The 15,924-nt window shown below is 35.2% G+C and overlaps 2 protein-coding genes across 2 annotated transcripts; both read left to right on the forward strand.

Annotated features, from left to right (window-relative positions):
• The first annotated feature begins 607 nt into the window (after positions 1-607).
• LOC143464422 (prolyl 4-hydroxylase subunit alpha-1-like) lies at positions 608-8,464 on the forward strand. The gene is made up of 12 exons (XM_076962173.1): positions 608-831; positions 923-1,074; positions 1,608-1,745; positions 1,935-2,119; positions 2,473-2,567; positions 2,719-2,857; positions 3,067-3,243; positions 6,570-6,740; positions 6,896-6,949; positions 7,678-7,740; positions 7,866-8,031; positions 8,146-8,464. The coding sequence occupies exons 1-12, from the start codon at positions 635-637 to the stop codon at positions 8,229-8,231; spliced, it is 1,623 nt and encodes a 540-aa protein (XP_076818288.1). The 5' UTR covers positions 608-634; the 3' UTR covers positions 8,232-8,464.
• A 2,280-nt stretch (positions 8,465-10,744) lies between these two features.
• On the forward strand, positions 10,745-15,656 carry LOC143466149 (protein unc-93 homolog A-like). The gene is made up of 8 exons (XM_076964780.1): positions 10,745-10,998; positions 11,128-11,277; positions 11,404-11,585; positions 12,038-12,484; positions 12,617-12,781; positions 12,919-13,153; positions 13,255-13,422; positions 13,585-15,656. Exons 1-8 carry the CDS (start codon positions 10,746-10,748, stop codon positions 13,620-13,622), a joined length of 1,638 nt encoding a protein of 545 aa, XP_076820895.1. The 5' UTR covers position 10,745; the 3' UTR covers positions 13,623-15,656.
• The last annotated feature ends 268 nt before the right edge of the window (positions 15,657-15,924 follow it).

Genomic DNA, 15,924 nt, shown 5'->3' on the forward strand with positions numbered 1-15,924 from the left:
GACTATTAATACATTGCAGCACACGTGAACGCTTCTTGAATAAGCTGCAAAATGCAAAGAACAAACCTTTATTTGACTGATGTTTGTTGCAGTTATGTGAAATTGTATTGTTTCAATCATTTCAAAAGTAGTTTTGTATTTCTTATGGTTTTGTTGCTCTTAGTGTTTTATGTGTTTTGGTACCGTTAAATTTTCGTTACCACATTAAACTGACATAACAGTTAGCTACTATAAGTGCACTTCGAATGAAGTAAGTATATTCAAATTTGCATTCATTTAATATTAGAAAAATACCATTGGCTGTAACATGCCAACACTTTTCTATGAGTATACTCTGAGTCAAATTAGCATATTATTAGGCGTGATATAAGCAAAAAGTTTCTGACTAAAACTTCCTATTAGTTTGAAGTTGCTGAAGGCTGCAGTTTCATTTGATGCATTGGCAAATAAAGTCTGTTTTTTCTTTTGTTATAAACCTAATGTTCTTTAATGTGAGACATATTTTACTTCTTAACACACATTCAATTAAATTTATGATACAAGCTAATCAGTTTTACCTGTTATGTAATTTTTTGCTAATATAGTAAATTAAATAATAACCTATATACACTAAAACGACAAAGCTTGCTTCAGGATGAATAGGGCAATGTCATTCAGTAGAAAAAGTATACTGCTTTTGTATCTTTTATTTTTATTCACCAACTATGCAAAATGTGAGTGGTTTTCTTCACTTAGTCAAATGGAAGATTTAGTTCATGATGAAATTGATCTTTTATCGTCTCTTCGAGATTATATTAATGCAGAAGAAACAAAAATTATGAAGATAAAAAGGTAAAAACTTGTTCTCTTATTTTCAACCCTTAAATGTTATTTTATTTCATGTGTTCGTAAGTGTTGATGTCTTAAACTGTCACTTTAATAGACTTGCTGAAGAATATCAACAAATTTCTGAAAGTGCAAGAACTAATATTGACGAGTATCTTGGGCATCCTGTCAACCAGTATAGACTTGTAAAAAGGTTGGCATCAGAGTGGTCTGAAATGGAAGATCTCGTCATGGAAGATGTAACTCCATGTAAGTAATGAGGTCAAAAGAGAGATTTTGTTTTATGAAAATTTTACTGCACCCTCCATGATTGCAAATATGATATCACTGAGTTTAAAGATTTTAGATTTTGAAAATATTTAGCTTGGAGTTGGTATATCAGAAAACTACTTTTTTTCTGTCATATAAAATGGCAATCATCTCACAATGAAGTCTTCGATTCAATTTAAAATGTATAATTTTCGGATTGCATAAACATAGCATTAATTAATAATATAAAATGGCAAACGTACTGAATTTCTTGAAACGTTTCTTAAAATATTCAGTGTATTATTACAGCTAACCTAGCAATCTCTTGATAGAAATCGGGACATGTTTTTTTGATTTTAAGTTCTTTGCAAATCTTTCATTTTTGCATCTTGACTCAAGTTTGTCTGCAATAAACATCAATATATAATTAGTAATGAAGAAAGCAGAAAAACTTGTTTGCATGTGTTATTTTTTAAAACGTTTCAAAGTTGGAGATATTATTATTAACCTCATGGAGCTACTCTTCTATACAGTGTTTTTGACAAATCTATCAACGAAAAGAGCAAATTTTCCAAATGAAGATGATGTTAAAGGTTCTGCTCAAGCCATAATTAGGCTGCAAGAGACTTATAGATTAAAAACTCACGACCTTGTTCAAGGAATAATAAAAGGTAGCTTATTTGGTATAATAGTTTTATGAAAACCTTGTTCAGCTGTGTATGGTTTTCGTATTATCTTGCTGTTACTTTGATCACTGATTGAACATTAAGAATATATGCTTGTACAGTAATCAAAATTACTATTGTCAACTGATGGGAATATTTAAAAATATAATCTTCTATTTCTATGCACTCCTTTAGGTATCCAGGCCAATCAGTCCCTTACTGCTGATGACTGTTACGATATTGGCAGAACTGCATACCTGGAGCAAGATTTTTATCACTGTGCTTTGTGGATGAATGAAGTTTCAAATATGCCTGAGAATGGCTACATCCGCATTACAAGATTTGATGTCTTGGATCATTTATCTTACTGCATGGCACAGGTAGATGTGTGAAAAGTTACGTAGGTAAGCGTTATTATGATAAGGATATTGTTTAAATGCGTTATACATAACTTTGGAACAACCACCGAAAATGAGGTGACTTTTTATCATACCTTGCATAGTTTACCATGATAAATTATTATGATTGTAATGTAATTCCATTATGAGCATTATTAATATTGTACATTTGTTCACCTTTTTACGGTATGTCGGTATACCAGTACTATAGGATAAACAAAGACCATTTTTTTATCAAATATGGGTCTGGTATGTTTCCACATTTTAAAGCTCTAATACATCTGTTGATGATCATTTGATTGTAAATGTTTTTTAACATCTTTGTTTCGTTTTAGCAAGGAAATATTGAGAGGGCATATGAGATGACTTCAGAAATGATAGAAATTGATCCAACACACCCAAGAATTGTTGCGAATCACAAGCACTATAGGTTAATGGCGTACAGTAAATACTTTGTTTTGTATTTTACATGCACTATGCTATGCTCTTAACATTTTACTGATTTATAATTTCATGATAAATTTCCACATGTTGTGTTTACATTGCATTTTAAAACCTTTAACATTTCATTTTAACCTCAGAACATTGCTTGGAGCTCGTAAGAAAGGTGATGATGGCGACCCGAGTACAGAAAGTGGTGCAATGTTGACTAGAAATCCAGCAGCTTATCCTGAATTCAACAGATATGAAAGATTGTGTCGTTTGGAACAAAACAAAATAGTATGTTGTTTAGCTTTACTTCATAGACCTTGGTTTGTAATATATATATATTACAATTAGTGTTTAAACTTTCTCAAATGCACTGAAATTTGTTCCAAGAGATAGCGTGACATCAACAAAGCTGCAGAAAGCATAAGAATGAATAAGCTTATGTCAAAGTGCATGTAATTATATAACATATTCATAACTCTAAAATTTAATTTGAACAGCCTAAGCGTATTGAAAAGAAGCTGAAGTGCTACTATTGGACAAACAACAACCATCCAAGACTCATTCTGCAGCCAACGAAACTCGAAGAGCTTTGGCATTCACCTCATTTAGTTCGATTTCATGATGTTATCACGGACAAAGAAGTAGAGGAAATTAAAGCAGTCGCAAAGCCAAGGGTATGTGAATTATGATCAACAGTTTAGAAAATATGTATGTCATCTCTTAGTTGTAATGGAAGTGTTTCACTTACTCAGATTGAATACTTACCAGTGTTACCTTACTATAGTATTGCTTACTATTGTTCAGTGGTTCTGTTGAATAATCACAAGTTTAGGGAGGATGATATATAATTATATCAAACACGAAATGCATCTATTGAAAATCATAGGGACACGCTTGATAAGGGGATCTTGAGCAACGAGGAATATCGCTGAGTTTAGGTAGCGGAATGAATTTTCTCAGTCTTATGGTAGAGGTTCTTAGTTCTGACAATATTCCATAAATTTAAGAATGATTCCGAAAACTGTTCAAACCGTGCAATAGAATATTGGAATATCTGCATTAAAATCACTGCAGAAAGTGTTTTGCTGCTGAGGTGAAGCACACCCAGTAAGCTATAAGGTGGCTTCCGGATTTTTATTTTCATCTATTTGTGGTAGGCATAATATATCAGCCACTTCATTAATTGATCTCAACATTCATTAAATTATAAAGGATTACTGGATAGCCTTGTACATGATAGCACAACATTTGCCCCGGGCCGCAAATCAAAGAAAGTCTGTGTATATTCGCGAGCCAAACTATATTAAACATTTTAATTGAAGACCAGTGGTGGTATTTAAAATATTTAGCAACCAGTTGTATGAGCTTAACTAGACCGCACTTGACTTTGATGTTAGAGCTGATAACCAGGTTATCCACAATAATCGATTCAGTGGTTTTCCCGCAAAAGGAATTTTTCTTCACTATACTTATATTTTTGTCATGATGGAAATTTGTAATTTATATTTTACTTTGTACCACTTACGTAACGTTACTGTCGGTATCCAAGTTGTCGCCAAATGCTTGATTGAGCACTGACTGCTAGCTCGTGGCATGTTTTAGTGCTAAACGTAGGCTATACCGTTGCAAGAATGCCCCGAAAATCATCTGTGTGGTAGCGTTCTAATGGTCTGCTTTAATTGAAACTGGTGTATATGCGGTTTAAAAGAACGTTTGGAACGAGTTGTAGCTTTTACATTTGCTATACAGTATAATTTTCTATTACTGTATTGCTTTGACCAAGAGCAACGGTAAATTTTCAAGTCGTTCTTGATTCGCATTCTAATATGGGAAATGTGATGGTGTGGTGTTGGATTAGTTTTAGGACTGGCCTGAGCCAAGTCTACTGTTTGACTCCGAGCTAATGATTGTCTTTGACTCCGTTGCGTTTACTGTCTCTATATTGCTTCTTAAATCAACACCAACTTCATAAAGTTTAGTTGTTATATTGTCCGAATAAGTTGTATCGAATTAGCAATATTTACACCATGATCCCACTTTCATAATAATTCAGTAATAACTTCAATTCAGCAGAACAAGGGAAATAACTCAGAGAAGAGAGAATTTCCAAGAGAGCGATTTAAATCAAACACTTGTTTTATATACTAAAATATTGACCAATGAGCGAGTGCCAAATTAACTTCGCTATCATACGTGTACATGTGTCCATGTTATTCTAAGCTTTTTATCACAAGGAATTCAATCGATTTACACCAGTACAGAAAACCACTTGACACACTTAACTACGCCACATGTTGGTTTGAAACTACGATTGATTAAAGATACTAGAAACAATACATTGCTACCATAAAACCACGTGTCGCATACATTTTACTTTATCTAAACGTTTCATCGAGTACACTCAAACTATACACCGTGAAAACAACGCTACTTGAAATACTTCAACTACCGTCAGCACGCTACAAGCTTTGCACATTATTATCTGCCTGGAGAGAAATCAAAACTTATGCATGCCAATATATATAACTAATTGCAATTTCTACATGATCCCCACACTAATTTCCTTTTTATGAGAATTTTTACTGATAAAATCCCTTAAAAATCTACAATGGCTTCACCAGAAAACCAATAGCCTAAGTTGCGTTTTTGAAGACAACAGGCCAAGTGAAATTAAGAAACTTTTTTGTTTGTCACTTGCACATACTGTTTTTCATTGTGCCGGTTTTATATGCTATATAACCGAACCGAACCGCGGACTTGTGATGAAGAACACGCAGACAGTTTAATTCTGTGTTTTTCCGCAGTTCAAGCAAATCCTACAACATATCAAATTATCAACACATCACATGTGCATAGCTTGTTTGTCACACAGGTTGTGGCTGTTTAACCACGCCTTCGTTTACTGTATAATTACCGTCGTTTGGATAACGCTGTATTCACTGAAGGAACACGTAACGAACCTACTGAGAGGAATGATGTCATTACTTAGCATTTTTCTTTTTTTTGCCGTCTCTAGTACACCTGACGAAACAATCCTATGCTTGCGAAACCTCGTGTTGAAAAATCAAAAATAAAGTTAACTCCATAGTGTTATCTTATATCTTTCTTTTTTCTTACTGACTACTCAACGTGTAGCAGTTTAAAAATAAAAAGTTGTTGATTCTGTAGAACCTGCTTAATAAATCACTTTGATTAATCGCATCGATACCTAGAGATATTAAGCAGATTTGGCTGTATTTCCAACATTTTTGATTAATTTTGCAAGTCCAGGTTAGTTTGGAAAACAATAATGAAAAGCTTCTGATATATAAAATAGATAAATAAAAAGAACTGTTAGTTAGCAAATATTTTAACAAATTGTTTTTGCATGGCATGCATTATCCACGATAATAAATCCAACTTCATATTGAGAACCAATTCGATTCGGAACGGATTTGAAGCGTTAAGTTAATAAATCAAAAACCACGTTTAAAAATCACTTGCCCTTTTTATTTGCTAAAAGGTTTTGTGAATGTGAAAAAATAGTTGCATGTTGAAATTTTCAATGGTGAACAAATATTCCTCTTGTCTGAGCTAAACATCGATCACTGCAAGTTTTAATTTGGCATTTTTTCTGGTTGTAGTCATCTTATGGAACTTGTCTACCTAGCATAGCAGTATGTCTAATAAGATTCCGAAAGCAGATGGTCAGACCATACTCTTATACTTTTTGCTATATTCGTGTTCATGTTTTGAATAATATCAGTATCTGTGCCTATCTTGCAAACGTTTGCAAGCCAAACAAAATGGCTTGGCTAGCCTGCAGTTGGACCACGCTGGTCTAGCGTATAACTGAGCTTGGATGTTTGTCTATTTGAAGTTAATTAATATACAATAATTTGAAATAAAAAAATATTGGGATGAGGTCATTTCCAGCTGCAGCATCTTGTCTGATATTTTTGTAGCCAAAATGTTTCCACTGTTGTAACTCTTTAGTTGGTAAACTTGTTTTACTGTGCAGCTTAATCGGGCAACCGTACAGAATCCTTCCACCGGAAAACTAGAGCATGCTCATTACCGTGTCAGCAAAAGTGCTTGGTTGAGTGATTCGGAGAGTCCAGCCGTCGCCAGAGTTTCCCAGAGAATCTCTGATATCACTGGCTTGTCAATGGAAACAGCTGAACAACTGCAGGTACATCAACAATAGTGCAGCATGTTTATATCAATTACATGTACGTTAAACATTTTTGGAAAAATGTATTTAGCTGACTTGTGAGTGGTAATTGATTTAAGCGAATTTTTACAAGCTGGTTCAATGAATCAGTTATTCGTTGTCTACCGTTACAGATCGCAAATTATGGAGTTGGAGGCCAGTATGAACCACACTATGATTTTGCTAGAGTAAGTGAACCATTATTATTTTGTTTGTTTAAAAGCGTAGGTGTATTCTAAGGTGGCCAAATCACTTAAAACGTTTTTTTCAAATACGTTTTAACGTTTAGAGATATTGGATTTTTACTTCTTGCGCACTTTGAATAATAATATTTGCCTGGTGTGGTGTAGAAAATTTTTTCAAAGAAAAATTGTGCATCAATTTTTAATCAAACTCATTTATTATGAACTGGTAATAATTATTGCATGTAGAAGTATATAGTGTATGCAACACAAAGCCAATACACATACGTATGCTGTGTCTCGTGTGTGTGGCTGAAATAAAATGATAGGTTTGTTAGTTGTTACAGTTTGTTTATCAAAAGCTGTAACTTGTAACAAAATAACAAGGATTTTCTAACATGCGAAGAAATACTCAAGGACATTGACATGTTTTTCAAGGACATGCCTAGTTTTGAAAACAAATTCAAGGATAGTCCTTCGCGTTCTAGGACGTTTGACAACCTTAATTGTATTCCTCTTAATGGGTGTGAAATATTGTTCAGAATGCAATTTTCTTTAATTTTCTAGTGTTTAATTGTTATATGATATTCACACTACAAACCAACCTCAACATTATAGATAGTAAACGTTTCAATTTAGATACTATACACATTTATTGGATAATAGCTCCATAGTTATCTGGGTCCTTAAAACATTTACATAGGCACCGTAAAAATACTGAGCTTTTATTTCAGGAAAGCGACGCGGGAAAGTTTGAAGAAGAGCTTGGAAATCGCATTGCTACGTTTCTTATCTATGTATGTTTGACTTTTATATTGATTAAGTCTTGTTGAGTCGTAGTATGACGACTATTAGCAAAGGTACCCAGTAACTTTTATGAATTGTCTTACCATGCCTTTTATTGCTTTAACGTCCTCTTCAGCTAACTGATGTTGAGAATGGTGGCAGCACAGTATTCCTGCACCCCGGAATCGCGGTGCGGCCGATACGGGGAAGTGCAGCATTTTGGTATAATCTTTATCCCTCCGGGGAAGGCGATCTGAGAACTAGGCATGCTGCTTGTCCAGTACTCACCGGTGTTAAATGGGGTACGAAGAATTCTATGTATCATATTCATGTCATTTATATAGTTGCTACATGAATTGTTTGCATTTGCCAGCGCTATACTGTTGTTGTTTTGTCATATGTTTTCTTTTCTGTAGTGAGCAACAAATGGATTCATGAACGGGATCAAGAATTCCACCGAAAGTGTGCGCTAAATAAGAACTCCGACAATCGCATGTTTTGAGCAATTTTAACTCTTTCATCGCTCTTAAGACATCCGATATCCATGTAATGTAAAGCGGAGAACTTTGTTTTTTGGAGATATTGAAGCGTTGAAGACAACACCGATGCGGAAATATTTTACAGAAATTAGAAACCTACTTTGTTTATTTACGGTGCAGTATATATTGTTAAGATCATGACTATGCTTTTCTATACAGTATTATTTACCTTTGCTAATAAAATGTAGTCTGCCAATTTTGTTTGACTTTTTGCGTTAGTAGCCTAAATTTTGTTTGCTGTATTGCTCAAAACGTCTATAAATCGTAGCGTATTTGAATTGGAAATCGTCCAATGCACAACCAACGCAGACATACTATAACTCAATTGACATACCTAGTTAATTAAAGAAAGTAAAATCAAAATTTTTTTATGTTCGTTTTGATAAGGGACTGGCATACAGTTCGAAACGTAGAAGATGTTTTTTTTTGCAAACAAGGGCGACCACGGCATTGCACCCAACGCAATTGCAGGATTTGCACCCACAAGGAACTATAATAGAATTTGCTTAATTTCCACGTTTCACCACCTCGTCGCTCGACCAAAAATTATGAAACAAATTTATTATTCGTACAATAGTAGTTGGCAATTTATAGTGTAGAATTTTGAAAGGCCGTATAGAACGATTTTGATGCATAAATGTTTTGATCCGTATAATTATAGATTTAGTATAAACACGATTTATAAACGATATAATGTTTATTTTATATCTATGCATGTAGCCCACCTGTTAGGATCAATGTGTTTTCCTAAGGGTGGGATGCACGAAAAACGAATAAGTACAGATTACTTTTGATCTGCGATCAACTACTGTCGATCTTTACTAACGGTATGCACCAGCGACGATCAGAGATAATCGAGGATTAAAATAAGGCACTATACACAAACATAACAGTTTTATAAATCCAGTAACACAATGTATAGAACTGTAGAACCATTCAGAACTTTCTTCCGTTCAAATTTACCTGCTCGTGAACAAGTTAAACAGTCTATCGGCAGCCTAGTTACAATGTTAAAATAATAAGAACTTTATGGTAGCCCATTTATGATACCAAATCCTAAGCTTGGCTGATATATCCCCTTGATAGGGCTATATCAGTGCTAGGATCTCATAAACAGACAGATACCCAGGCTAATGATGCCTAATGCCAATCAACAAACTAATGATGTCCATTGCTTATAAATCTTTCAGAAAGTGCTTGGCCTATCTCTCTGTATTAACTTATGCTGTCTTGAACAATGGGATGTCATGTAGTCTCCATATCATCTCGGTTCCAAATCATTAGGCTTTTAGCGTTGATCAAGATCATGCGTCGATCACGTGATCATCAGGAGATCGTACTTGGTGCATGGCAATTAAGGATCCGCTTAAAACCTAGATCATGTGATCACAGTTTAAGCTTTAATCCTTGATCAAGATGATCTGGAGTGGTGCATCCCACCCAAAATCGTTCAACTGTTTTCTACGGTATGTACGTAACGTATTTCCTTATGCATTACAGTAATTGTTTGCTGTGGTCCCAAAGCCCAAACGTGTGCAATTGCGTGTGGGTGAAATTCCGTTTGGGCGCAATTTTGTGCGGTTTTAATCCCGCGTAGGTGCAATTACATTGGGTGCAATCCCGTGTGGGTGCAACTTCGCAGGTGCAATTCCGCGGGTGCAATCACTATGGAACCGCAAACAAGTACCGGGATGTAACTTCTTGCAATAAAGTGCTAATTGCAACATCTTGGTAGAACAATGCAGTTTTAGCTCTCCCTTAATTAAAATACAGGTTACAATGTTACATGCTCGGTGTGAAAACAATTAACAAAGCCCGAAACGTTTTACATAAATCATTAACTTTAGCGGTCACACACTTTAATACTTTCCGAGTGTTGCTTAGACTACAGTGTTTTGCAAGTTAATATCTCAGTAAAAAAATTGTCAAGGTTAGAGGTTTTAAGATTTAGATAACCTGTAACCCAAGTGTCCTTAAACTATTGTTTTACTCAATAAGCAGCAGCGTGAAAACCACATACATATTATTCTAAACATACACATACATGTATGTTATTTTGATTAAACGCTAAAATAGGCAGCTACAGATAGCAAAGAAGAATTGATGTCGGAAGTTTTAGTCAACTCACGACTAATAGGCCTCCTTAATATGTTTTGTTGGATCGGTTTAAAGGAAAAGGAAGGTGACAACAAGGTTAAAGAAAAGTCATAAAATTTTCCAAACAATATCAAGTTGATTCAAAACAAGGTCGGACTTGTTGAAGTAGTTTGCAAATCTTTTGAGCCTAAATATGTAGGATAACTGATTTTCAGTTTTGAGTTGCAGCAGTTTCAAAAGCAAATTAAACAACTAGCGAGCATAAATGTAGCAAGGCAGTGAGCAACAAAAACTCAATTGTTTGAAGTACATTTTACATTATAATTGCATAATGTAACACAATGCTGGAAAATAGCTATATTGATTTTGTTTCAAGTTACATGCATAAATCCAATTTTAAAGTTATCAAATTATTTAATGTTGCAGAAAACAAAATGGTTGAAAACATATCTAGTGATGTCACCGCGTTAAAGCGACCGTCAAGGTCGTCAGAAGAAAACGCTTTCAACAAGGTTCAACGCAAAAAGTTGAAACGTAGATTCTACTTAATTTCGTTGGGAGTGGTTTTATTGTTTAGCGGTTATTCAGCGGTAATTTCTCTACAATCAAGTATTAATATCACTGATGGCGCTGGTAAGAGACCGTAGGCCATTTCATTGTTTTAGTTATTAGTTTATTACGATGTTAAAATTGGTAGATGTTTTTACTGTTTGACTTTGCTTAAATAGATGTTGATATAACAGAACTTCTGTTACGTTTTAGGCACACGCTCCATTTCAACAACGTATGTCACACAAGTTTTTGTTAGTTTTTTCATTGCTCCGTTTCTCTTAAGACTTCTTTCGCCAAAAGTTGTTCTTATAATATCAGAATGTTGCTACCTGGTGTATGTGGCTGCCAACTTTTTCCCTTGTAAGGATGGTATAAACTGCTCAAAATTGTTAGTTTTAAAACTGTTTTTTTTCTGTGTGTTATTTTGTTATGTTATCAAATTGAGTGTTAACTTTTAAACAACTTACAGTATTTCATATTTCTAAGCAACTGTAACATTGACGATTGGAAGTATTTTCGCTGCCTTTGCCGAAGCACTGTTTTGGGTTCCTGTGGCAATTTGCTTCGTTCATTTTGGCAAGGAATACCACAAATACAGTGATCAGCCGGAAGTGGTCTGTTTAATGCTGTTTAATGGAATTTTGTTCGGCATGTTTATGCTCAACCAGGTTAGTATGACAACACTGGTTGTAAGAAACTTACATAATTACTAAGATCTAATCATTAATGGACATTGAACCTTGAAGGCATAGTTAACATTAAATTGCCGTTTCCTTAGAAATCTCGGGTAAAATCCTTGCTTGAACTGCCTGTGACTATACGTTGCAAAAGATTTTAAAGAAAACGAATTTGTGAAAGATTCGTTAGTTGGTTTTATAAAAAATGGAAGTTGATTAATGGAAAGCAGAAAAGAAGCAACACAAACTCAGTCCCGTTACGTTTTAGAATAACAGAGTCCCCATGTACCATGACCGCAATTGAAAAAATAGCGCACCATCGCTCAACCCTATAATAATTACTTAGATTTATTAATTTAATGACTCTTCTACGTTGGTCATCGTGAAAACATGACAATACGCGTAAACTTTATCACCCGTATATTTTCAATTCATTCCTGTAGATTTTGGGCAACACTTTTGTTTTCCTCATATTACATTTTCTAACGTCATCCAGCCACGGCAATCAGCTCGAAATAACAAAGATTGAAAATACATCGTTAATGCCGGCTCTTCCTACTGTCACCGAATCGACTTACACGTCGATGGCAGAACTCTCCGTTAATCCCTTTCAGTTCTGTGGAGCAAATGACTGTCAAGATCCAAATGTAACCAAAAGCAACATCACACAATATGTTCCTAGCAATCCCGTTGCCTTATACGCTCTGCTGGGTTGCTTTGTTGCCGTCATGTTGTCTGGCATTGTAATTCACTTTTTGCTGGTGCCTGATATTTCATTGAAAACCCTCAACAAACAAAGTTATAAGCCTTCCAATAAACAATCTGCTGAAGAAGTTGATTTAGCGACGATCAACCATGTCAACACTGAGAATGAAGGAAATTTAAGAAAGGTAAGAGGTGCAAGCCAAGCATTAACATTGTAACCTGTATATATCAGCTAGTTGCAATTTTCGAAGTGTTGATTTTGACCTAATACATTTTACTCCACTCAAAAAGTTTGCTCTGAAGGTCTTGTTGCTTAGATTTTCCATATGACATGCTCGGCTATCAAGGATTCCTTTATTATGTTCTTCCATCCGCTTCATTTGCTGGTTGCGCCTATGATGATTTATTTTGGGCTTGATTTTGCATTCGTTATCTCGGAAGCGACGAGGTCATTGGCATCATGTGCGCTTGGAGTCAGTCAGGTATAGTGCAGTTTCAGTTCAGTATTTTCATATTGTTTAAGAAACCATTTTCTGTGATGAGAACTCGGGACATACGTATCAACTGTGTGTGCAATACGCTTATTCTGTCGTATCAATTAGATCTTTGTATTTGAAAGGTTGGATCTGGTATGATAACATTTGCATCTTTCAACGCACTGACATGCTATATATCGGGACGACATCTGGGTAAATACGGACCCTTAACATTGGTAATTGTCGGCATGATATTTGACCTAATTGCCCAAATCATCATGTTAAGTTGGACTCCGATCATGGATGCTTTGTGGGTTATTTATCTACTTTTTTCTCTCTGGGGCATCTCCAATGCTCTCTGGCAAGTCAGCATGGCTGGTAGGTTCAAGAAGTTATTGCCATGATCTTTTGAAGATATCATTTAGGTTTTTAACCCTTATACTAGTTCAGTTAAACACAACTTTTTGTTTTCGTAACAGCCACGTATGGCAGTGATATTTACAAGACGAAAGAGGTCTCTTTTAGTTTGTGGTGCGTCTGCTTTGCATTGGGGATGGCCATAGAAACAAGCATAGGTGGACTACTTTGCGTTCGGCAAAAGATCTACATCTTAATGTCATGGTTAATAATCGCAATTGGCTTGTTTAGTAAGTTAAATTGTGAACTATCGCAATGTTCGCAAATTACGAGGCTATGTCATTTTCAGAATAAAGAAATTGAATGCATAGCTTACCACAGTTTTATATAGTATTCGTTGTGCGATTTGGTCTATGAAACCTAAGTAATATTGTGATATTATTATGTTTTAGCTTTACATGCAAGAAAATCAAGAAAACGCTTCGCCTAACTTGAACGATCATCTTAAAACATTTACCACAGCTTGCATATTATGCTCATTCTTGTATCACGTGTTTTTGACATCAAAATCAAAATACAGTCAGACCTCGTTAATCCGGGCCACTTTGTTTCGTCATAAAATGTCGGTTTAGCGGGGTATCCAGATTATAGGAAAGCGAAAAATCAATCAATCTTGCAAATGCAGTACCGTGTTCAAAACGCAGTGTGCACCTTACTCCAATTTAAAGTATGCGTATGCGTAGGAGTTTAAACTGGAACATTATTATGCGTACATCATGGCTATTGTTTCGTCAACTGACTCTGTATCTAGGTCCTAGGACAATCATGAATCATTTTCGCTTCACTCTTAATAATCCGGTTATCGGATTTTATTGCTATTTTTTTAGCACATTTGTTCCAAAACTTTTGTGTCGGAGTCTTACAGCGGGGTTTCCGAATTAAATGCAGGGGTAAAATGCATAGGAAGAAATCCGTTCCCGGCAGTTTTATGTCGGATAACGGGGATTCCGGTTGTTCGGGGTTCGGATTAACGAGGTCTCACCTGTATACGGTATGCTGCATTATGGTGCAGCAAAAATGAAATATTTACCCGGAGTATCGATATTTATTGTATAGGCCTACCACAAAAACTTACATTTATGAAAAATATATTTGCATAACTTGTACAAAGATAGTGTTTACAACTTAACATTACAACTTAATAAATGTATAGGCGTGCCACCTATACAACTACACTGGAATCTCGTTTTCCGTATTTTATTTATTCCAAACTCCCACCGTCTGACACAGCGATCAGCAAACGAATTTCCCCCTAACCACATTTTAACGTATTATATTGACACTGTATTCCGTTTCGTGATTCCAGAAACCTCACTTACCCAACGCAATGCTCGGTGGACAAAATGGTTTTTGCATTGTACCTAACTTAAGTAATGAATTCAATGTGTTCCTTTAATCCGGAATGGAAAAGCCCGGTTTCCAACTTGGGCAAAGAAATTTTGGAACAAACCTTACAAAATCATTAAATTAACTCACGGTTTACTCAAAGTGGTAGTCATGCATGAATGGATCAAGCCCAAACAATGTCCATAGAATAAAAATCGATGACAACTAATGGACCTTTGCGTGATTGACTTGGTGCGTGCGTTCATGCGCGATCTCATAAGATAAAGGTTTGACAATATTGTGCGTCGACGTCCATAACGTTTTTTGTTTTATTTGGACATTCTCTAGTACACAGTAGTCTAGTACTTTAGTACGAAAAACACTCATTATGCGCATTTTCAGCGCGGTAATGAACGAAAAAGCGTATGAGACACCTAGTCCTTAACCTCATTGGTAGTGCAAACTCATGCCAAAGAGTTTCAAAAGAGAAACCTGCACAGAAATTACAAAGAAAAGCGAGTCCAATCAGGAAGCAAACACATCCAAGTGCAATTCTAATTTGTGCACAGCAAGGCTTACGTGTTCCTATGAAAATGAACGACATGCAACCTGACGTTATACCGGCCTAAATGTATAAATTCAAAACTGAATTCAGAGCCATACTTTGCTCGTTGCGGTATTCGCCGAAACCTTCTTTTGCAACCACCCGATATTTTGCGAAAATTATTTGAAGCAATGGAATTTAGCACGTACAGTAGTCAAGTATTTAACTAAACTAAGCCTTTTGTTGAACGAGTCAAACGCTTAAATGTAGCAATAGTACTCAAATGGCACCTTTGTCACCACAATGGTATAAAAAATGTATTTGGAAACGAGTTTATTGCAAACTATAAGTTATTTCATTTGTATTATGTCGATTTGTTATTTGAAAATTGCATATGATCTGGTGAGAAAATGATTCTTATTAACGGGATCCCACTTGTAGTGTTTATTGCTTACATCTTATATGTAATAGCTTTGTAGTTTTTAAGCCTTAATAGACATCGAAAATGTTTGCTTTTAATGTTTTAGCACTGCACGCAAGAAATCTAAGAAAACGTTCGGCAAGAAATAGAAGTGCACCAACACCTTGAAACTTTTATTTTAATCATTGCTTTACGTATTATACCAGCATCTGTGTCACACCTATAGCTAACTTAAGTAAAACTAAACCGTAAAGTTTTAAAACTAAACCTAACTAAACCGTATGCAGATATGAGATAATTTGCATCTCAGTTGATTTAGAATTTTAGAGAATAAAAAGTTGGTATTAGATGTTTGCACAACATGGATGATATGGATCGATTGGTTTAAACATGATATAAAAATTGAATTGTTTGTATATTTATTAAAGACTATATAGTATA

Source organism: Clavelina lepadiformis, chromosome 7 (assembly GCF_947623445.1).
Source record: "Clavelina lepadiformis chromosome 7, kaClaLepa1.1, whole genome shotgun sequence".
NCBI classification, from domain to species: Eukaryota; Metazoa; Chordata; class Ascidiacea; order Aplousobranchia; family Clavelinidae; genus Clavelina; species Clavelina lepadiformis.